The sequence below is a fragment of the Pygocentrus nattereri genome, chromosome 9 (assembly GCF_015220715.1).
Source record: "Pygocentrus nattereri isolate fPygNat1 chromosome 9, fPygNat1.pri, whole genome shotgun sequence".
Taxonomy (NCBI): domain Eukaryota; kingdom Metazoa; phylum Chordata; class Actinopteri; order Characiformes; family Serrasalmidae; genus Pygocentrus; species Pygocentrus nattereri.
This window is the reverse complement of record NC_051219.1, coordinates 31,110,518-31,133,905: the sequence shown is the minus strand read 5'-3', so window position 1 is coordinate 31,133,905 and position 23,388 is coordinate 31,110,518. Positions and strand designations below refer to the sequence as shown.

The window sequence follows — 23,388 nt, the reverse complement described above, 5'->3', positions numbered from 1 at the left end:
CAGAGGCATGTTTACCACTGTGTTACATCACCTTTCCTTTTAACAACACTCAATAAGTGTTTGGACGACACTAATTGTTGAAGCTTTGTAGGTGGAATTCTTTCCCATTCTTGCTTGATGTACAACTTCAGTTGATCAACAGTCCGGGGTCTCCTTTGTCGTATTTTGTGCTTCATAATGTGCCACACGTTTTCAATGGGAGACAGGTCTGGACTGCAGGCAGGCCAGTCTAGTACCCACACTCTTTTACTACGATGCCATGCTGTCGTAACACGTGCAGATTGTGGCTTGGCATTGTCTTGCTGAAATAAGCAGGGATGTCCCTGAAAAAGACATTGGTTGGATGGCAGCATATGTTGCTCCAAAACCTGTATGTACCTTTCAGCATTAATGATGCCTTCACAGATGTGCAAGTTACCCATGCCATGGGCACTAACACACCCCCACACCATCAGATATGCTGGCTTTTGAACTTTGCACTGATAACAATCTGGACAGTCCTTTTCCTCTTTGGCCTGGAGGACACGATGTCCATGATTTCCAAAAACAATTTGAAATGTGGACTCGTCAGACCACAGGACACTTTTCCACTTTGCGTCAGTCGATCTCAGATGAGCTCGGGCCCAGAGAAGCCGGCAGCGTTTCTGGGTGGTGTTGATATATGGCTTTCGCTTTGCATGGCAGTTTTAACTTGCACTTTTAGACGGAGCGACAAACTGTGTTCACTGACAGTGGTTGTCTGAAGTGTTCCTGAGCCCATGTGGTAATATCCGTTACAGAATGATGTCGGTTTTTAATGCAGTGCCGCCTGAGGGATCGAAGGTCATCGGCATTCAATGTTGGTTTTCTGCCTTGTCGCTTACTTGCAGAGATTTCGGCAGATTCTCTGAATCTTTTGATGATTTTATGGACTGTAGATGATGAAATCCCTAAATTCCTTGCAAAATACATGTTGAGAAACGTTCTTAAACTGTTGGACTATTTGCTCACGCAGTTGTTCACAAAGTGGTGAACCTTGCCTCATCCTTGATTGCGAATGACTTTCAGGGGTTCTCCCTTTATACCCAATCATGACACTCACCTGTTTCCAATAAACCTGTTCACCTGTGGAATGTACCAAACATTTTTTTTTTGCCCCTGTCCCAACTTCTTTGGAACGTGTTGCAGGCAACAAATTCAAAATAAGTGAATATTTGCAAAAAACAAAGGTTATCCATTTGAACATTAAATATATTTGTAGTGTATTCAGTTAAATATAGGTTGAAAAGGATTTGCAAATCATCGTATTCAGTTTTTATTTATGTTTTACACAATGTCCCAACTTCATTGGAATTGGGGTTGTACATAGTCTTACAAGCTCAAGAGTAACTGATGGTAAAAGATTCCTGTCACTCATTTTATTCACTTCATTTTCTTTACCTGTAGCTGTTAACCAAGTGAAGAATTTTGCAGTGTGGCACCGCTGGTTACTGATAACAGGCTATTTTAATGGGTTTGTACTCTGTTTTTCTGTAATTGGATTATATTCTGTCCTCATTAGAGTAGGTTGACCATCTTAGCAGAGTGCTGCCAACAAATACCAACAAATTATCAGTGCTGAAATAGAGCAGAATAACTCAGTTGACTAAAAACAGTGACCAAATTAGTTTGCAACTAATTTGATAGTCAGTTAGTTGTTGACGTCATTACGCGTCTCTCTCTGTCGCTCTTTGCACATCCTTGGTTTAAAATTTTGACAGGAAAAAGGTTTTGGAGTTTTGTTTATCTTTTGTATTTGCAGGAAGGTTCTTTAAAACACTGAATTTTTAAATAAGTTATTCATCTTCATTTTATTGTTAGCAAATGCATAAAGCATTTAAAAGCTTATAGCTACATATGAGTTATTTGGTAATGTAGGGACTAGTAATCCATAGTTCATAATCTGAATAATTAATTATTAGTTTCAGTAATTGATAGATTATTCTACTGTCAAATTAGTCGTTGTTGCAGCCCTAGTGCAGAACTTAAAGGCTCTCAAAGCTTAGACATTGTCACTCAAATTAAGATTTGTATTAGATATTTTTATCAATATCAATTAGCCCTACACGCTTAAAAATAAAGGCGCCAAAAATATTCTTAGTGCAAGGAAAATAGAAGAACCATGTTTGGTTCCCTAAATCACCTTTCAGTGGATGATTCTTCAGAGAACCATTGTTTGTAAATGAGATGTGAGTGTGAAGAAACTTTTCAAAGGTTAAACATTATTCATATAATATAAAGATTCTAGAAAGAACCATTAATCTAAAGAACTTTACTTCATTTGAATGTTCTTCAAACCATTAAATAGTTCTTCATGGTTCTTTAAGGAAAGAAAAGAGGTTCTTCTATGGCACCATTCAAAGAAACCTCTGTGCCACCCGTATTTTTATAAGAATGTTTAATGTTGCTGATCCTCAGGCCCAGAAACAATGTGGATAGATGGTATATTCAGTCTAGCACTGACTATTAACTCTGTTTACTCATAAACAGTTACAGGGCTGATGTATATATATATATAAAAGTCAAAGAAAGAGACAAAGAAAGTTTATTCTACATAAGAACAAAAGTCTGACCAAAATGTGTAGAGAATTTCAAAAGCACCAAAATAATAACCAAAGGAAATGAGTGTAAGGGGCATCCCCCACCCCTGCCTATTCACACCCACCCAAAAAAACTTTTCTGCTGTTAAAAGAGAAAGGAGGTATGTTTTTCTCTGCTGTCTCTCAGAAAAGGTCGCCTGCTTGAGATTTACTGTCTCAGTCTGAATTATTTGTGTATGTGTCATTACATAAAATGAAGGTTATGCACAGGGATGTACAGTGTATGTATTTTATAACAATATGGGTTACAGTTGAAATGTAACTAACAATTAATAATGCAGGTTGATTTAATGTATTGTAGGGTATCTAGAAATGTAATCTCAATGTCTAGCCGCATAATCACATCATGGAAGATACTAGATTATTATGTGGCTGCTAGGATAATATTTTCTTTATAGTGCTGTTTTTGGTCACAAAAACATTCATAGGTAATTTTCTTTCTAGAGGAATTTTGTTCAGGTTTCCTCCAGTTTACGTCTGCCCATTGGCCAGGTCTGCCCATCACACAGTGCAACCTAGTTGGGAAGGTGAAGGCTTGCACATGTGTCCTCTGAGTTACGTGAAGCTCCACCACATGTTTTAATGCTACACCACTGGCCAGCTCAACATGCTTGAAGGATAACACTAACAGGCAGCTCTGTTAGATGCCCACGTTGGCTTACGTTATGCTAAGTGAGAGTTAGGATAATTATGCACTCGGGGCTCTCACCACAGTTGGCTAGGACATTGACCTTGTGATCTCTTGATGGTTGTGCCACTCAGAAGCACAAATCCAATGAAAATGTCACTTAAAGAGCCCATATACTGCAAATATTTGTTTTGTTATTTTAACACCTCACGTCCAGTTATGGTGTTTTTACATTTTTACGTGACCAATTTTCAACATGGTTTTATTCCTTCCAATTAAACATACTGTTTTTATTACTGTACCTTGAAGCCTGATGTATGTAAATGAGCTGTGCTCTGTGCTCAGAAAGCAGTTAGGGCTGAAACACTCCTTACATCTTCACTGTGAATGGACAGGGCTAAACTGCTGTAACCTGAAGAGGGAAGAACATGTAAATGCTTTGTTTTTTGTGACATCACAGAAACAACACATAGTCAAAATGGTCTGTTTCTGTACAGTATCTAAATAGGGCCTGTTTGGACTGAATGGTGTTAGTGGTGTGTTTTAAAACTGGGTTTACATGCTACAACAAACCCTTTGACTTCAAAAAAAGACGGATATGTGCGATATATTTAAATAAATGTGGTAAGAATTAACTATAAATAAAACACTGGGCAGCACTAAATTGTAACCTTTAACTCTGTTCTCTCTATTTGTTCAGCCTGGGAGCTACGCAGATGCACACAAACGTTTTTTTTGTCAAAACTCACAGGTTCGGCTGCATAACATCTCACCATCTCACCGCTCCAAACGCTAGCAGTCAGATAAGAAGCAGTGTGCAATGCTAAAGTGCATTTCTCATTACGTCATTTTTGTGCTTTCAATAGATTTCAGTAGAATTGAGCAGATATGGTGACACCCTGGGCTGTGAATAGTTTTTATCACACAGTAGTATACAACAGTGGTGCATCTGGAAGGAAACTGCGTTAAAGAATCTACAGCATAACAGTTCTCTGGTTTATTCAGTAATGTGATTCTTCCTCTGCCTGATAATGGTTTTGTGTTTCGCTCGCTGTAGCCTGTACCTCTTTCACAGCAGCAGGAAATGCGAAGGTTGAAACTGCAGTAATACACTTAAATGAAAGTTCTTTAGTGGTGGAGAAGAACTGCTGTTGGCTCTTTTTCCCTGCTATATTCCGAATGACCTCATCCTGCTGCTATGCTTTCTACTCCTCTGTGTTTGTGTGCATGAAGCTGAAGGGCCTCTTTTCTGCCAGCTCTCAGTGGACATACTGTGCAGGGTTTGAAGTTTATATGAAGTGCTAATTCCAACGGGTTGGACACTGACATGCTGAATAATGAATAGCACTGCAGAGGAAATGAAAAGAAGGAATAAGCCTGAGATGAGAGAAGCTGACACCCTCATGGCCCCTTACATTCTACAAATACAAGGAGAATTTTACATTCGCTCAGTCCTGAAGGGGTTAATTTTTCACCTGATTAAAGTCCAAATAGATTAAAAGACAATCAGTCAGATGCAGACAGACAGTCAGATTTGATCCGATAGAGGCCTTCCCTGCCTCTGGAAACTGAAACATGTGAATTTGTTTGCTCTTCACACGTGATATTAAATGATACTGACAATATCATTTTTATAGGAAAGGGTTTCTTCTACACCCAGAGGAAACGTTTGTTCCCAAGCTGTAGTGTCAGACAGAGAGAGTGCAAACATTTAGTCACAAATGCAAAATCTACAAATATTTGGACACATCTGATAAAACAGATATAATGTATATTTTTGACAGATATAAAGGCTTCTCGATCTAAAGGCCTGTGCTTAAAGCAGAGTTCAGCCAATTCTGTGCATAACTCAGTCTTACAGAGAGGTTTGATGGTTCATTGTAGAGAACAGTGGTGGTGATAGGAACCAGGGTTTTTAATGATTTCAAATTCAATTTCAATTTCAAAACCACCAGTGAATCTACACAAGTCTAAGTGTCTATAAGCGTATGTGTTTGTATGTAACACTGACAACAGTACAAAAAAATTGTACCTCTTTGCTAAGAATGTATTTTTAAAGAAATACCCTTTAGGTCAAAGCCTTCTCTCAAAACTATTGCACAACAATGTCTAAGGCATCTTGCTGCATATTTATAAGCACTTCATGCAGACCCTGGGGCCCTTCTAGGACTTCAGAGAAGGCCTGATTTTTTCTGTGAAATAAAAAAATGATGTCTTTTAATGTTACATTTTGGTTGGAAACATAAAGGGATAAAATTCTAAAAAAGAAAAGAAAAGAAAAAATCTAAAAATCTACCAACAGAAATGATCCAATCAGATTCTTTTTCTCTGTGGTAGATACAGTTATGCAAGCTCTTCCAGTGGTTAGGCCTTCAGTAGCTGAACATATGAGTTTAACTACTACTATACTGTAATGTAAATCAACCAGTTATTTCTTGGATTATGGCGGGTGAGACCAATTTTGTGAGAAAACTGCACACTTGGCCTTGACCTAGATACATCCTAGATACACTGACTGTGAATATGAAGTGGATTTCTGTCAATTTTTTTGAAACGGCAACAGCAGCGACAACTCTTTTCAAAGACTGTAAAACTGCTGGATATATATAAAAAAAATGTGTGTATGTTTAAACTACAGCAGCCAACAACGTTATGTAAATCACATTTAGTTTAGTGCCTACATACATTTACAATCTCATAGGGGCGCTAGCCGAAATTAGCATTGCTGAGGACATTTCTTTTCCCCTGTTTTTTACATTTATGGCCAGTATTAGTATAATGATTTCATGTAATTACTTTCTGTGGTATAGCTTTTACAGACATTAAACGTTTCAGATGTCTGGTTCCATTCACCAGCAGTGTGGACACTTCAGACTTGAGGAGTTTCTCTAGAATGGTGTATTTCACATCAAAAAGTTTGTTTACATCTTAAAGATTTAATTATGTCTGAAAGACAAATAGAAAAACAGTGAAGTTCTATTCACTGAGAATTTATTAATTTATTTCCAGAACAACAATTTTAAAAGTGCCCTCAAGTTGTTTTCAGCAGCCAGCGAGGTTTCAGCATCTTCTTCAACCTTGTTGGAAAATCATCTCCAGTGGCTCCTCATGAAGCTTGAGAGAATGCCAAGAGTTTGTAAAGTTGCTTGAAGGCAAAGTGAGCAATCGAAAATAAAAGATTGTTTTGGTTTAACACTTTTTAGCCACTGTATGTGTTATTCAAAAGCTTTGATGTGTTCTGTTTTATTCTAAAATGTGCAAAATGATAAGAATAAGGAAAGCATTTCTATAAGTAGGTGTCCAGACCTTTAGGCTGGTGCTGTATGCTATCACTGGAAGTCATCCAGTGTTTTTTAATGGTTGTCCACAACCAAAAAAGGCAAGTCATACTGTACATCAGGACAAAGACAGCGCATGCATACAAATGGATCAAAATCACTACCGACCAGCTGTCCGACACTCACTATACACCTGTGATGAAGAACCTGTGCTGCGTGTGGCCTTCTGAATTCTCCACCATGTGAGCTAGAAATATATTTGCCTCCAGGACAGTGTGTAGTCGTAGTCTTATCTAGCAGTGGAAAGGGAGCTTTTTACTGACTCATATAGTGCTAACAGACCATCCAGCATTACTCTGTTAGCCTTCTGTTAGTTTCTTGGATCCTCCCTTCTCTGCAACAAACTCTTCAAGCTGATAGACATCAGCAGGTGCTGATCCGGGTCATAGAACCAGTGTAACAAGTTTTTTTTCCACCTGACTGACTCTGTATACTCACGACTCTCAATCCAATAGGCTCACTGTGTTTACAAGTGCTCTAGTGGATAACCAGGTCAGCACCTATTAGTGTTGTGCACTGGGGCTTTTATCTAAGCAAAGAAAGTGACTTTTCATCCTGACAGCCAGTGTGCACAGACAGTTTAGCCTGTCTCAGTGACCGTGCTTTCATAGCTACACTGCCTGTCACACTTTGCTTTATTTTGCTGTCTGAATTTTCGGGCTATTATTTTGTAATTAAAAAAAAAAGGCAGGAGAGTTTCAGAGCTTTTGGTTCTTTAAGGCATCTTTCTTTTTTGAGTAGGTTTTGCCTAAACGGTCATTTCTCTTCCAAAAATTTATGAAAGCAGCAAAGAAGTGGTTTAACTCTATGAAACATAATGCTATGTTCACATATTAGTGTTGGAAAAAACATCATTCCATGACTCATAGCAGTACACAACCATTTTCATTTAAGGTGGAAAAAGACAAGCTGATGCTCTGTATACTGTCAGACAAAAGGTACTTTGGAGGTTTGTCATACACAAACAGTGTGTAAATGCGCTTTCAAATGTACAACATCTATCTATCTATCTATCTATCTATCTATCTATCCATCCATCCATCCATCCATCCATCCATCCATAACAAAAACCCTGGAGTCAAGACAGGGTGTGTGGACTTGTGAGAGTTCAGTACCTTTTTTCTGAGAGCGTACTCTTTTATTTTGCTGTATAATGCTGGATTTGTCTGGACTTCAACAACAAGACATTTGACATCCATGGCTCCCAAAAAAACATCTTACAATTTATTTCACCACTGCTGTTGAATTGAAATTGATTTCTTGACAGTGTTCTGCTCACCGCTGTAGTTGCAGTAGTGTAGTTGCAGATGGAGGTGGCAGACATCACCATCACAGAATTATTGAAAACAATAGAATATCCGGGTTGCCATCATCTGTCTACAGCTAACATGTAAATGCAGAATAACAATAATCTATCTCACCTGAAATAGATTCAGTGTTCGTCTGTGTCCACTTTTACTCATTAAAATCTACCCAGAGAGCAGTATTGGGTGAAGTACACAAATCATGTACTTGAGTTAAAGTAGAGATACCCAAGGTAAAATATTACTCCAGTAAAAGTAGAAGTTCCTCCTTTAGACCTCTGCTTGAGTAAAAGTACAAAAGTATTTGCCTTCAAATGTGCTTCAGTATCGAAAATAAAAGTCTTACAAGTCTAAAAGATTAATTATGACTCTAATGTCCTATTACTATTGTTGTAACAAGACTCTTGCTTCATTAACTCATTTTAGGTGGAAATACCCTAATATCATTCTTGGTAAACCAGTCTTTTAATAGAATGTCATTAATTAGTGACGCTGACGTCTATTAAAATCTCATAAACCAAAACATTGAAGGCAAACAGTTTCCATTTGGTAGAACCGAATGGCTGAAATAACTTTTTGCAAACAAGCAAAGTTTCAGTTTAAGATTTATTTGCAAATTAGTTAAAAACTGGCTTTAAACTCAGGATCACAAATGAGTTTTCTTTTACTATATTCCATCTGTAGGTCTCTGTTCATGAACATAAACTAGCAAAAATGAAAACTACTAAAACTAAAATTACATTTACTTCGTTACTGTACACCACTGCCAGAGAGCAGATGATGTGCATGCATGTCCATAGTAAAATGGATCAGCATGTGGAGCTTTCTGTGTGCTGATGAGTTTCCTATCACTGTATTAAAGAAGCTCCATGCTGTCTTTATTGCTAGATGCACTGTGAAGGTGTCTAAACAGTTAAAATAACCATATTTTGTGTTGACCTTAAAGAGCTGAGCATCTAAACGGGAGTGTAAATGTTGTAATGTAACACTGCTCTAAATAAAGCTGTTCTTTAAAATGTTAAAGGGCACACATGCTACATTTTTCTTACATTTTCTTTTTAACTCCTGAGCCCTTAAACATTAGTGTGGTTTCATGTAATTCATTTTTACAGGATCATTTTCCAACTTCTCTTCATCCTTTAGAGTTAAACAAGTTGTTTTGAGACTGTGCCTTTAAGACTGATATACACTATACTGTCAAAAGTATTCAGTCACCCATCCAAATCATTGAATTCAGGTGTTCCAATCACTTCCTTGGCCACAGGTGTATAAAACCAAGCGCGTAGACATGCAGACTGCTTCTACAAACTTCTACAAACATTTGTGAAAGAATGGGTCACTCTCAGGGGCTCAGTGAATTCCAACATGGTGCCATGATAGGATGCCACCTGTGCAACAAGCGGATGCTGAGGCACATAGTGCGCAGAGGTCACCAACTTTCTGCAGAGTCAATCACTACAGACCTCCAAACTTCACGTGGCCTTCAGATTAGCTCAAGAACAGTGTAGACAACGTCATAGAACAGGTTTCGATAGCCAAGCAGCTGCATCCAAGCTTTACACCACCAAGCGCAAAGCAAAGCATCTAATGCAGTGGTGTAAAGCGCTGCCACTGGACTCTAGAGCAATCCGATGGATGAGATGTGGCCCCTTGATTCCCGTGAAAGGAACTCTTTATGCTTCATTAGACCAAGAGATTTTGGACAATTTCATGCTCCCGACTTTGTGGGAACAGTTTGGGGACGGCCCCTTCCTGTTCCAACATGACTGTGCACCAGTGCTCAAAGCAAGGTCTATAAAGACATGGATGAGTGAGTTTTGTGTAGAAGAACTTGAGTGGGCTGCACAGAGTCCTGACCTCAACCCGATAGAACACCTTTGGGATGAATTAGAGTGGAGACTGCGTGCCAGGTCTTCTCGTCCAACATCAGTGTCTGACCTCACAAATGCGCCTCTGGAAGACAAATTCCCGTAAACACACTCCTAAACCTTGTGGAAAGCCTTCCCAGAAGAGTTGAAGCTGTTATAGCTGCAAAGGGTGGGCCAACACCATATTAAACCCTATGGATTAAGAATGGGATGTCACTCAATTTCATGTGTGTGACGGCAGACGACCGAATACTTTTGGAAATATGGTGTATGTATATATGCTCTGATTGGCTGCTCTGTATTGTGGCTCAAACCTCAACGAGCATGGGCAAGGATAAACTGCTATAGACTGAGTAGGTGGACGCATGTAAATGTATTGGTTTTTGTGACATCACAGAATCAATTAATTCAAAAGAGTCTGTTTTTGCAGGCTAGTTTCCCTATATGGACTGTGTGGACTGGGGAGTGCAGTACAAAGTACTAGCATTATCTAAAAAAATGATCTAAAATAATGAGAAAGGTTTTCCATGATGTGGACATGAACCAACAAAAAACATGCTCATTTAGTAGAAACAGTTTGGAAAGCTGCTTGTTCTCAAACATTTAACTGGCAGTCTAAATGTCACTACTAATGTTTTGTCAGTAAACATACATGTAAAGTAGTACAAACTCAGAGAACATGTTGCCTCATATTTACTTATCATCCTCTCTTTCTTTCTCTCATTCTGCCTGCTGGACTGCAGTTATGTGCAAATGGACTGGTTTTTCTGTGTACTAACATCATCGGGATCTGCACACACTACCCAGCTGAGGTGTCTCAGAGACAGGCCTTTAAAGAGACCAGAGGATACATACAGGCCAGAATACACCTGCAGAGGGAGAACCAGCAGCAGGTACATGACAACAGGACATGGAGCCGTACAGGTCATATATATGTACATGTGTATACAAGTATATATAATAACTATATGTAATAGTATTACAAGACTGTGCTGAAGTCAGAGACCCTTCATTTATTTAATTTTAAGTCAAAATATCCATGAGTACAAATTGTTTATTTGATTTTTGTAGTACTAAGTAGATGAGATGAAAGGAAGATGAAAGTCAGAGAAAAATAACTGAAAAAACCAGGAGTTTCCAAATAGAGAAAATGGGACTCCTAACAACCATGCAAGACCTAGTAGACCACTCTGATGTCCCTATCAGATAAACAGCACTTAAAGCTGTCATCTTTGAGAAAGAAGAAAAAAATCAAACCCCACTCTGGCTTCAGATCTGAAACAATACACAGCTATCCTTCCACTGTGAGATGTCGACTCAGCACTATGAGTCTGAAAGGATGTGTAGCTGCCAAGAAGCTCTTACTGAGAAATAGAAGAAATTTGCAGATCAAACAAAGAAGCTGCTGGTGTTCTCAGACCACCCCAGAGTCCAGATGTCAACATCACTGAATGTGATTTAGTTTAATTGGATGTTGAGAAGCAAAGCAATCAACTTCTGAGACTGAACTTTGGAGCTGTGGAAGAATATCCCTGAAGGTTTCTTTGAAAACCTGAAAGCAAATCTCAAAAAAGATGCAACTTTTAATATTATATTTTAGTCACTGAGGCTTCTGTGCAATTTTCTGTTATAAATGTGTTCTGCTTTCTTCTTGAGGCTGACAAATGAATAACTCGTACTCAATTTTGTCTGAACATGAGTTGGTGTTCTCTGACTTTTGCACAATACTGTGTGTCTCATATGTAGTATTTATATGTCAGTATCAATATGATCTAAGCCTAATCCTAAAATTAACCTCAGTAAACAAAAACACCTTATTAAAAAGAAATTGTAGCATGAATCTTTTTTCAAAAACACTTTGATCTCAAAGTCCTAATTTTATGTTGTTTCTCTGCACTCCCACACTGTATACAGCTGAAGGTTTAAAGGCTTAGTAATCATTGACTCCATATGTCATCACTTTCTCTCTGTATTTTTGTAGAGGAATTCATGCAAAATTGAATAGCAGCCGCTGCAGTGGAAAAACATGAAATTCAGTGCACACATGACATTGCTGTTCCATAGTGACATGCAGAAAATATGCCAGAATGAAAAACAAACCCTCTAGTACATTGTTTTCATGTCATTTGACCTCTTTTTTGTATCTGATCATTGAAATGCAACCAAAACATTGAAATGCATTGCATACAAATGCATGCAGTCCTTGCAGGAGCTCATAGAGTACGAAAACAATTCAAACTCCCGGACTCTCACCCAGCTGCTTGCATTTAAACAGTAACATACGGAAAACGTGCCAAAATGAATAGTAAAGGATCTATTACGTTGATTTAGCATAGTTTGAAGTACTGCACAGTGGAAAAAAGTATAGTTGTGCCTTTATTTCTATTTCAGTGTGGATTGTATTCAGTTGTGACATAAATTCAACATTTCCTTTTTAAACTCCATCATGCACTGTTTTTCACTAAGGAGGTCAAGTGATGTGTAAACAGTGTAACAGAGGGATTGTTTTTCATTTTGGCGCACGTTTTGCATGTCACTATGGAATTATGTCACGTGTACATTGCATTTTACGTTTTCCACTGTAGTAATTGCTTTCCGATTTAGCAAAAATTCCTCTCCATAATTTTCTAACCCAAACAAATGCAGTCCTTAGCAGGAGCTCATAGAGTACGAAAACATTTCAAACTCCCGGACTCTCACCCAACTGCTCCCATATGCATCAGCACATGCTCACTGAGGATCCCTCTGTAACTCTTTCCAGGAACGCCTGCTGCTTTCAGTGTTGCCAAGGCATGTTGCCATGGAGATGAAGGCAGATATCAATGCCAAGAAGGAAGATATGATGTTCCACAAGATCTACATCCAGAAACACGACAATGTCAGGTAAATACAATTATTCGAGAGCAGGACACAGCTGTGGAAAAGGAACATTAATATCATTACATCTGAGTAAGAGGAAAGAGTGTGGCGTTATTCAGTCTGTTGGCACAGTCAAGGTGACTAGGGCTATAGGTGGAAACATTGGCTCATGAACACCAGTTCCATCCACTTCACAGAAGTAAATACTGCTGTATTCCTCACAAATCACTAATGGAAACGGGTTCTCAGATACCCAGTTGAGTTGTTTGAAATACATCTGGTTTTTATGTTAGCGTTGAGTCAGTTATGTTGTAAATCGAGTGATTTGAGGCTTTGTACCTCAGACAAAAATGCTAGTTGTATCCAGATGGCATAAGTAATGAAATCATCCAGAGATGGAAACTAGTTGGACAGTGACTTTAACCCTATCTTACCCAACGTCTCTCCAGCGATACAGCGATTTGTCTCCTTTAATTAAAATCTGTCTACAGTGTAGTTGGTGAACATTCATGTGGAAATAGACCAGCTTTGGGAATTGGAAGAGTCTGTGTGCTGCTGTGTTTCCTATTACTGTATAAAAGATGTTCCAGGCTGCCTTTTTTGTTGGATGCAATGCAGCACTTTCAGAACAGACACTTAGCATTTGTCTAGCTATCTTGGGGTCGGCAACATGTGGCTTTGGCGCTGCATGCGGCTCTTTTACTGCCCTGTTGTGGCTCCACAGAGGCTTCATTTTAAGTAAAAACAAATAATCTTCCTTTGCAGTAAGTTAAAGCTCATCTGATTGTTCAAACACAGTTTTCACAATAAATGGCCTTAAACGCTGGAGGGATGAATGGACTTACTTGCATTTCTAACTCCAGTAGATTTAAAATGCAACAAGAAACTAAAAAGTAATGAAATTGTAGCCAGATTGTCATTCGCCAGCTTCTTTTTCGAATTTTCCCGTTCCACCTTAAATGTTATAGCAGTTACATCCTGGTGCCTCTGGCACCATTTAAGGTGGAACAGGAAAATTTGAAAAAGAAAAGAAAAGCGGCTATAGCTGAGCTAAAGCTTAAAGCAGAGCAAAGTAAGTCTGTGTTCTCATTTATATTTCCAGCCTATACTAGGATATTAGTTCATGCTGAGACATATTTATAGCCACAATGTTGTGGCTCCCAAAGTGGTTTGTCTTTTGTTGAAAGGACACAATGTCTCTTTTTAACATTTATTCCATCTTAACACTAGAGCATCTAGCACTAACTGAGCATCTTGTTGGTGATACCAAAGGATTTGTCCTCTATATATACCTCAGATTTGCGGCCTGATGTACATGCATATATCAATAAAATATATCAATGTCTAGAATCTGTTGTCTGTGTAATTTTCTATTACTGTTTAAAAGATGCATGAGATACCCTTTATTGCTGAGTGCGCTGTGATGTTAATCAGAGTAATGATAGATTACAACTGATGTGTGAGATATATTCCTAACTGTACTTACTTGTTTAGAAATGTGAAATAAGAAGTTTCGCATTTTTTATGTATCAAATAACTGACACAAGAGCTATGAGAAGTCACATAAATCACAGAAGAGCATATTTAACAGCATTAAAGAGTTAAAAGACTTGGCTGCAGTTCTCAGTGTATATTTAAGAGTCCTTTTTTTGGAGAGTCCTTTTTTTAGTATGTGTACCTTCAATATCTCCATATTTTGTCTTCTCGTGTTAACTCGTCAGTTAAGTGACTAATGTTCTGAGCCGAGTAAAACAGCAGTGTGAGTTTGAGCTACGAGCCTCAAGAACAGACATCCAGCAGTTGTTTGAGAGTAAAGAGAGAGCCCATATTATCCACTCCAGCTCGAAGCATCTGTGTCACATTTGCTCAGGAAGAGTCGAATGTGTAAAATTGGCCAGTTTTACTCCGAGGGCAGAGACACTTCTCGCCAAATGTTTTAAAGTTTCCCAGCAGCAGGCTGCAGGAAGGGAACAGTGCCATCTGTTGCCCCTCAGCAAACCGTGCTCTCATTGGCTTCATTCTGTCACCTTTAAATTGTTGTTGATGAGCACCTCCAGGCTCAGTGTATATGAGGTCTTTAAAGAGGCCGGCCAGTCCCTTTTTTTTCCTGATTGAGGAATGGAGCGTTTCGTTGAGAATGACCCGTCCCCAATCTGTACCACAGCCGAAATTATGATTTTCCAATTAGACCCTTCACACCAACCACCATGACCCAGACAAGGGACTTGTGCCGTTATTGATCCAGTTTGTCCCTCTGTCTGTCTTTTGTCCTTGTCTTTTTCATGTTTTTATTTCCCTTTTTTTGCAGCATCCTCTTTGCAGACATTGAAGGCTTCACGAGTTTGGCATCGCAGTGCACTGCCCAGGAGCTGGTGATGACGCTTAATGAACTTTTCGCTCGTTTCGACAAATTAGCCTGGGTAAGCAAATGCCATCAAATCCCAATTAAGCCCACAAGCCTGAGCTGAGCTTCTAACGCTGCCATATTTTCGTCCTGTGGGTTTTACTCCATTAAATCCATCTTTTATTACAAATTCATGATTCAACATCCAAGCCTGAACATTTTCCTTGATGCAGTATTGATAGTTGTTATGGCCGCAGTGCTTGAAATACAATATGCTCGCCCAGTGTTTTCATTTTAAGGGATCACTTGAAAAGGATGATCTAATTTCTTATTGATATCATGTAAAAAGAGGCTTATTTTTGCAGGAACTTCTGCTTTGTGTTATAACTCGCTCAGCTGTTGCTAATATGAGCTAAACCTTTAGTATGTGAAGCTCTGAGCTGGTCACATCGGCCTTTTACTGCCTTTATTTGAGAGTACATAGCCTTTCTGGAAAAAAAAACAAACAGGTTTGTACGTGTTGTGCATATCTGAGAAGCAGCACAGGACTACAAGATACTGGAAAGGCTGCTATGGAGAAAGTTACAGCTACTGTGGGTTGGTCAGCAGCATTAGTATCTACAGCAGACCAGAAATACATCTAAACAAAATTATCATCACTTCCACTGCAAGATCCCACACGTCAGTAACTTTCTCTAGGAACTTGTATATTTGTTATATAGCAGGTAATGAATATTAGGATTTAGTTTTAAGACTGATAACTGAATAGTGAACCTGCACTTTAAGGGGTTAATAGCTGTTCTCTTCAAGACCTGTAATGACGTTCAGTGGATTTTTCAACATTCTGCATAATTTAATGGTTGAGATGTTAAGTGATTCAGAGTGGTTTGATTATGGAGAAAAACAGATTTCTTTATAGTGTTGGTGATAGGAACTAGGGGGTCGCAATGTCTGCAACACAGACATATTCATGTTATTAGCAATCCAGAACTAACAGTGAACCTTCACGTCTTTTGAGTCTTTACATATAATATCAGTATAAAATTAGTGGTAAAGCTGAAAGAATGTTTTTCAGGGAGTATTTTGGCTCACAACCCTCTGCATGCACTACCTCTCCATGAATGGCTTTTAAAATAGAAGGTAAAGGCCAAAATCTTACATCGAAACTGTTGTAAAACAACATCTCAGGCATCAGGCAACATATTCTTAACCATTTTTTGTAATAACCTTTGAGCGAGGGAGCTTTTAGAAGCATGAAACTCTTCAGACGTCTGCCTCCCGTCGTCACCACTGTGAACAACTGTGAAAACAGTGAAAACTTTAAGTTTTTCTAGAACAAAGCATTTCACACCAAACCACTCTGAATGACTTGGTTTATATTTTAACCCTGTAATTATGCAGACATTTGGAAAAATTGGTACAATTCCCCTTTAAAGGTTCTCATTTGTGCTTGTGTATGTGTGTGTGTTGTTAGGAGAACCACTGTCTGAGGATAAAGATTCTGGGGGACTGTTACTACTGTGTGTCAGGCTTACCTGAGCCCAGAGCTGACCATGCTCACTGCTGTGTGGAGATGGGAGTGGACATGATTGAGGCCATCTCGTGAGTCTGCTGCTTTTCTTTTATTGAATTTATGAATAAAAAAAAAAAAAAACAAGTACTCAAATATGATGGAGGTTATTATGTTCACAGTCCAATCTTAAAAAAGTAGTTCTTTAAAGGTTTAAAAGAAGGGGTGACAAAGAAACATCTGAATGTTTAAATGGCCACTAGGAAACCTGCATAAAAGGGTTAATGAACCTTTTATAAATGGATTGATTTAGCACCAAGTAGGGCTGTGTGATAAAAAGATAATGATAACTATCGTGACATAACTTTTCTCGATAGAACTGTAAGAAATCTTCAATAAATGTTTGATATAATAGAGCATTCTCACACTTCCACCTTCTACCGACAGCCATGGCATTTTCTACTGCAAGGAAAGCGACACTATGCTTTCGCACTTCTGAGTTTTTCGCATGAATGGATAAATATTAGATATGTACTTTAGCAACATCTGAAACGTGCAGTTATATATTCCCTGTTTGAGTGGAGCGACCGGTGGTCTATTCTCTTGTGACCAAGTGTGAGTGACGAGATATCATATTAAGCTGATGTTGTTGAGAAACGAAACAGTTTAGCACTTGTAACCAGGTAGCCTAACAGTCGTCACCAGACAACTAAAATAATCAGTTTTCTTTCTTAAATTATGAATGCCATGCTTCTACAACTGGTAAAAACAGCTGACCAGAAACTTTCTCCCACTCACTCATGACAGATTCAAACTTGCAAGAAATAACGATTTGACATTTATCGCGATATATATCGATATCAAATTATATGAATTTTTTTTTGTGATAAAATTTTTGCCAGTATTGCCCAGCTCTAGCACCAAGAAAGGGTTCCACTATTTACACTTTTTAGCACTTAATAGCCATGATTCTCAAACCAGTCCCCAGAGACCCACTGATAATCGAGATTATTGCTCCAATCTTACTTACAACACATAGGAATAGAGCAAAAATGTGGACTCTCTGGGGGTGCCTAATGACTGGTTTCAGAACCACTGTCATGTAAAACCATTCTTGTTAAGAGTGTAATGGAATATACTGGACATATATTGGAATCAATTTTTTGTGGGGTGAAAAAATTAGCACACACTCCTTTTGATTTTGCAGAAATCATTTATAATCACGATCAATTCTAATATTCTAAATTCAGTGCAGTTGAATTACCAACTTCAGATCAATACATCATGGCATCGCTAATATGTTCTTATTTCCCTTCTTATAAATGAATGCTTTATGTGTGTGTGTGTGTGTGTGTGTGTAGCTTGGTGAGAGAGGTAACAGGCGTGAACGTGAATATGCGGGTGGGCATCCACAGCGGGCGTGTGCACTGCGGGGTGCTGGGACTGCGTAAATGGCAGTTTGATGTGTGGTCCAACGACGTCACATTGGCCAACCAGATGGAGGCTGGAGGCAAGGCAGGGTGAGCCTTAGCACCGTCCACCCAAAACAGACTCGCTGACACATTACAGTGCTGTGATGGATCATTCTGAACAGGCTGACACTTGTGGACAACATTTATATTGAAGAATGATAATACTTGATATACACTATATTGCCAAAAGTATTCACTCACCCATCCAAATCATTGAATTCAGGTGTTCCAATCACTTCTGTGGCCACAGGTGTATAAAACCAAGCACCTACGCATGCAGACTGCTTCTACAAACATTGGTGAAAGAATGGGTCACTCTCAGGGGCTCAGTGAATTCCAGCGTGGTACTGTGATAGGATGCCACCTGCGCAACAAGACCAGTCGTGAAATTTCCTCGCTACTAAATATTCCACAGTCAACTGTCAGTGGTATTTTAATAAAGTTGAAGCGACTGGGAATGACAGCAACTCAGCCACGAAGTGGTAGGCCATGTAACATGACAGCCGATGCTGAGGCACATAATGCACAGAGGTCACCAACTTTCTCAAGAGTCAGTCACTACAAATACCTCCAAACTTCATGTGGCCTTCAGATTAGCTCAAGAACAGCGTAGAGAGCTTCATGGAATGGATTTCCATGGCCAAGCAGCTGCATCCAAGCCTTACATCACCAAGCGCAGTGCAAAGAGTCGAATGCAGTGGTGTAAAGCACCGCCATTGGACTCTAGAACAGGGGAGACAAGTTCTCTGGAGTGACGAATCACACCTCCCCATCTGGCAATCCGATGGACAGATCTGGGTTTGGCGGTTGCCAGGAGAACAGTACTTGTCTGACTTCATTGTGCCGAGTGTAAAGTTTGGTGGAGGGGGATTATGGTGTGGTGTTGTTTTTCAGGAGTTGGGCTCAGCCCCTTAGTTCCAGTGAAAGGAACTCTTAATGCTTCAGCAGACCAAGAGATTTTGGACAATTTCATGCTCCCAACTTTGTGGGAACAGTTTGGGGACTGCCCCTCCCTGTTCCAACATGACTGAAACTGCACAAAGCAAGGTGCATAAAGACATTGGTGAGCTAATTTGGTGTGGAACAACTTCACTGGCCTGCACAGAGTCCTGACCTCAGCCCGACAGAACACCTTTGGGATGAATTAGTGAGCCAGGACTCCTCGTCCAACATCAGTGTCAGACCTCAAAAATCCGATTCAGGAAGAATGGTCAAAAATTCCCATAAACACTTTCAAAAACCTTCTTGAAAGCCTTCCCAGAAAAGCTGAAACTGTTATAGCTGCAAAGGGTGGACTGACATCATATTAAACACTATGGATTAAGAATGGGATGTCACTCAAGAACATATGCTTGAGAAGGCAGATGAGCAAATACTTTTGGAAATATAGTGTAACTTGATTGTCGCTTAAACTATTACATATATAATTTGGGGGAAGACAAAGGTAAGAAGTCCTCCCCTTAATTGTATCCTGATGATTGAGGGAGTCCTGATGAAAATGATAGGGATAATATAATCTCAGCACTGTTCATCAGAACATCTGGTCTGCATTCCTGGGATTTAAACATATGTGATTATGGGGGTTGTGTAAAGATTAGTACATTTGGTTACGAGAGGACAGCTTAACTTGAAAATGTAAACTTTGGGGTGAGACGTCCTGCCAGACAGGGTGCAAAAGCCTCCTCTAATTTTTTTTCCTCAGACCTAACAAGTTTTTCTCTGACATCTCACTGACTAGGTAGCATTAGCATTACATGCTAGCTGCAGCACTTGTTAGCTAGAATTAATATGCATTTTTAAGCATCCTGCTGAGTTTTTCAGTTCTGTCCACTCTTTATCTGCTTAATGTCCAATAATCATTTACACTGAACAATTTAACATTGAAGACTGTTGCTTCATTAACTTTTCACTATTATTGTTTGCAATAATAATAATTATTATAATAATAAAAATAATATTAATAATAGTAAAGTTAACTAACATAATATAATTAATTCATGTAATCACAATAATGGGATAATAAATTTAAAAAATATGCATGTGTTTCATTTCTTTCAGGTATTTTCTCATTAGAAATATTATTTAGTTAAAGTTTCACCATAAAAACACAGTGAACTACTCAAATGAAGTGGACTTATTAAGATAATTTGATTAAGTTCTGCGAACTGGCAGATTTACCATGGGGCTTCATACCCCCGGCTTCTTTTTGGGGCAAGAATTGTCTACTGTTTCAGTTTATTTTTAAATGTTTATACATCATCCTTCTGTACATGATAAAATCACAAACAGATATGGTTTAACTTTTACTGTAAATGGACACTACTCTTAAAGGGTGAATAATGAATAATAAGAAATTAATAAAGAAACAGTTAACCTAAGTTTTGTCCACAGGCGCATCCACATCACTAAAGCTACACTGCAGTATCTGAATGGAGACTATGAGGTGGAGCCAGGTTTCGGAGGAGAAAGGAACGTGTACCTCAAAGACAACAACATAGAGACCTTTCTGGTGCTCGGCTGCAGCCAGAAACGGGTCAGTTATGCACAAACACCACAGCTATGAATTCATTGTGGTGCATTGATCTGCATGTGGTTATTTAACTGCATTATATCACAGTGTATTGCATTATATATTGATTTTAAAGTTAGTGTTTCCACAACTTTCTAATAGTTCTTCTATTATTCTAGTCACATGTATGTTAGTTTAGTACTGTATGTAGCAGTGTGTAATTTGTTTGTTTGTGTGTGTTGTATGTGTGTGTGTGTGTGTGTTTGTATGTGTGTGTACACCCTGCAGAAAGAGGAAAAGGCCATGATGGCTAAGATGCAGCGTGCCAGAGCCAACTCCTCTGATGGGTTAATGCCCCGCTGGGTGCCTGATCGATCCTTTTCCAGGACCAAAGACTCCAAAGTCTTCAGACAGATGGTAAACCTGCACACTCCACTCACACACTCAGCCTCAACACACACACGCACACACACACACACACACACACACACGCACACACACACACACACACACACACACACGGTTGAATGATGTTTCTGCATTTTGCAATAACAGAAGTGATAGCAACAAGCTGTAATTGCATCAGCTCTGAGTCAGTTCCTAAGTGTGAATTACCTCTGCTGGATCCTGGCTTATATCAGCACTGGGGCTCTCCAACAGTGAGCTGAGACACAATGACAGAACAGATAACCCAGTTGGACTCGACCTTATTTAGATAGTGAGTTCTGTATGGCAAGGCATCTTTACAAAATATTAAACTGTAAATAATGTAAAATCAGCAGACAAGAGACACTAGGTACAATAAAGGGAAGTATATGGATCGTTATACTGAACTGCTTCAAAGTCAAACTTCACATTTTGGACTTTTAACTGACATGGGCTTTAGGCTAAAGTCTTTTGCTTTGAGTGAACCTATACCTTCATTATGTTCATTTTATTAAAATAAACGATTGAACATTCTATTTAGCTAATTTTGCTCAAAAATGCTAGCCAGTACATGACTAGCACACACAGCTTTGAACAACTGTACACACATAAAATCATAATATTGTATTATAAAACCAAAAAGGTTACTTGACTGCAAAAATATGTTTCAGCAATTATTAGCGTTCTTAATGTTACAAACTGATTTTCAGAATTTGGGACACATTCAAAACAATGGACTCTAACTGTTCACCATGTGCACAAGAGGGACAGGGGTACAGTCTCACTTCCTGCTTTAAAATTCAGGGGCATGGCCACAATAAAGCTCTGCCTATGAACTAAAACAGGAAAATGTGGGGCAGTATTTTTAGTACAGTTTTTTAATAAATAATAATACATTTAAATATTTAAAAAATGTTAATAATAAATATAAATATTTACTCCACTGTGAAATAAATCAAAAAGCTCTTTTAAAAATGGGAAAAAATACAAAAAACAATAGAAATGACCTTCTTAATTAAGAAGAAAATTTAACTTTTTACTGTATCAGTTAATGCTTTACTTAGTAAGAAATAAATCATGATATAATCATTGTAAATAACTGAAGTCCGAATACTTTTTCAAAAATATTTTCTTACAGTGGGACAGCAATCTAATCTGGTCGAGTGGTCCATGTATATTAAAATAAAAGAATACAAATACCTGAATTAAGATTAAAGCTACACTATGTAAGTTTTGGGGATTTTGGATCTCTCTGGTGAAAGTGTATAATGCGCAAGGTGTAGAAGAATATTTTATAACATGGGTTGTGCTTCAGACTCCTTCATCAAGTGGAAGAATCTGATTGTGAATGCATTGAAAAAGAAATTCAAAGAGAACTCAGTCAAAACTTGTTGAAGAATGTGTCTTCTGAGGATCTATGTGAATTACTCTTGTCATCACATCTTCATCAGTATATTGTTAAACTTGCATTTGAGGCTTAAACATCGAGTCAAGCCTTCTTAATGAGTCTATTTGTAATTCCCAACGAATTACTATTTCAGGCTTCACTGCAACTTGCACCATAAAATTTGGACACCATATTTTAGCTTTTTTTTTTTTTTTTTGCTCTTGAATCTTTTTTTTTTTTTTTTTGAAACATTTACAAAAAGGGACCATATCACTTAAAATGAAAAAGTTAATTTCAAAGTACACACAGTCCATTTAGGGAAACTGAACTTGTTTTGAATTCATTCTTTTTGCAATATCATGAAAACCAGTGTATTTACATACATTCGCCGGTTCATACTTTAGCGATTTAGCTCCGCTCATTTACACTGAAATTATGAGTGTTTCGAGCTGAGCTGCATTCCCAAGGAGGTACAATACAGGGCAGCCATTCAGAACAGAGATAATTATACACAACTCACAAAAAGTTAGGGATGTTTGGCTTTCGGGTGAAATTTCAGGATGAACCTAAAATACACTCTAACCTTTACAGGTGAACTTAATGTGACTTTCTCTAAACCTTTGAATGCACATGTCCAACTGTTCAATGTTTCAGTACTTTTTGTACAACTGGCTGTTCTCTAACAAGGACCTTAACGGCAAGGTGGTGATGTTGGTGTTACAGTGTGGGCAGGTGTGTTTAGTCAATACAGAACTGCCCTTAACTTTGTGAATGGTGCAGTGACAAGCCCACACTACTTGAATAACATCACTAATCCAGTCACTGTGCCTCTGCATGAACAACACAGGCCTAATTACATCTTCATGGACGACAATGCTCCAGCTCATCGAGGTCGCATCATAGGGAACAGCTGCTAGAGACTGGGGTACCTCAAATGGAGTGGTCTGCACTTTCTCCAGACCTGAATCCCATAGAAAACCTATGGGATCAGCTGAGTTGCTGTGTAGAGGCTCGTAACTCTGTACCCCAGAACCTCAATGACCTGAGGGCCGCCCTTCAAGATGAGTGGGATGCCATGCCTCAGCAGACAATGAGTCGACTTGTGAACAGCATGAGACGTCGTTG

At 38.7% G+C, this 23,388-nt stretch overlaps 1 protein-coding gene across 1 annotated transcript in view; it reads left to right on the top strand.

The window, feature by feature from the left end:
- The window catches only part of adcy6b (adenylate cyclase 6b), an 82,639-nt gene that overhangs the window by 42,977 nt on the left and 16,274 nt on the right, over nt 1–23,388 (top strand). Inside the window, exons 4-10 of the mRNA XM_017707493.2 lie at nt 10,500–10,649; nt 12,518–12,639; nt 14,924–15,035; nt 16,434–16,561; nt 17,831–17,989; nt 20,333–20,474; nt 20,739–20,867. Of these exons, the coding sequence (XP_017562982.1) occupies nt 10,500–10,649; nt 12,518–12,639; nt 14,924–15,035; nt 16,434–16,561; nt 17,831–17,989; nt 20,333–20,474; nt 20,739–20,867 (942 nt within the window). The remainder of the gene's footprint in view (nt 1–10,499; nt 10,650–12,517; nt 12,640–14,923; nt 15,036–16,433; nt 16,562–17,830; nt 17,990–20,332; nt 20,475–20,738; nt 20,868–23,388) is intronic.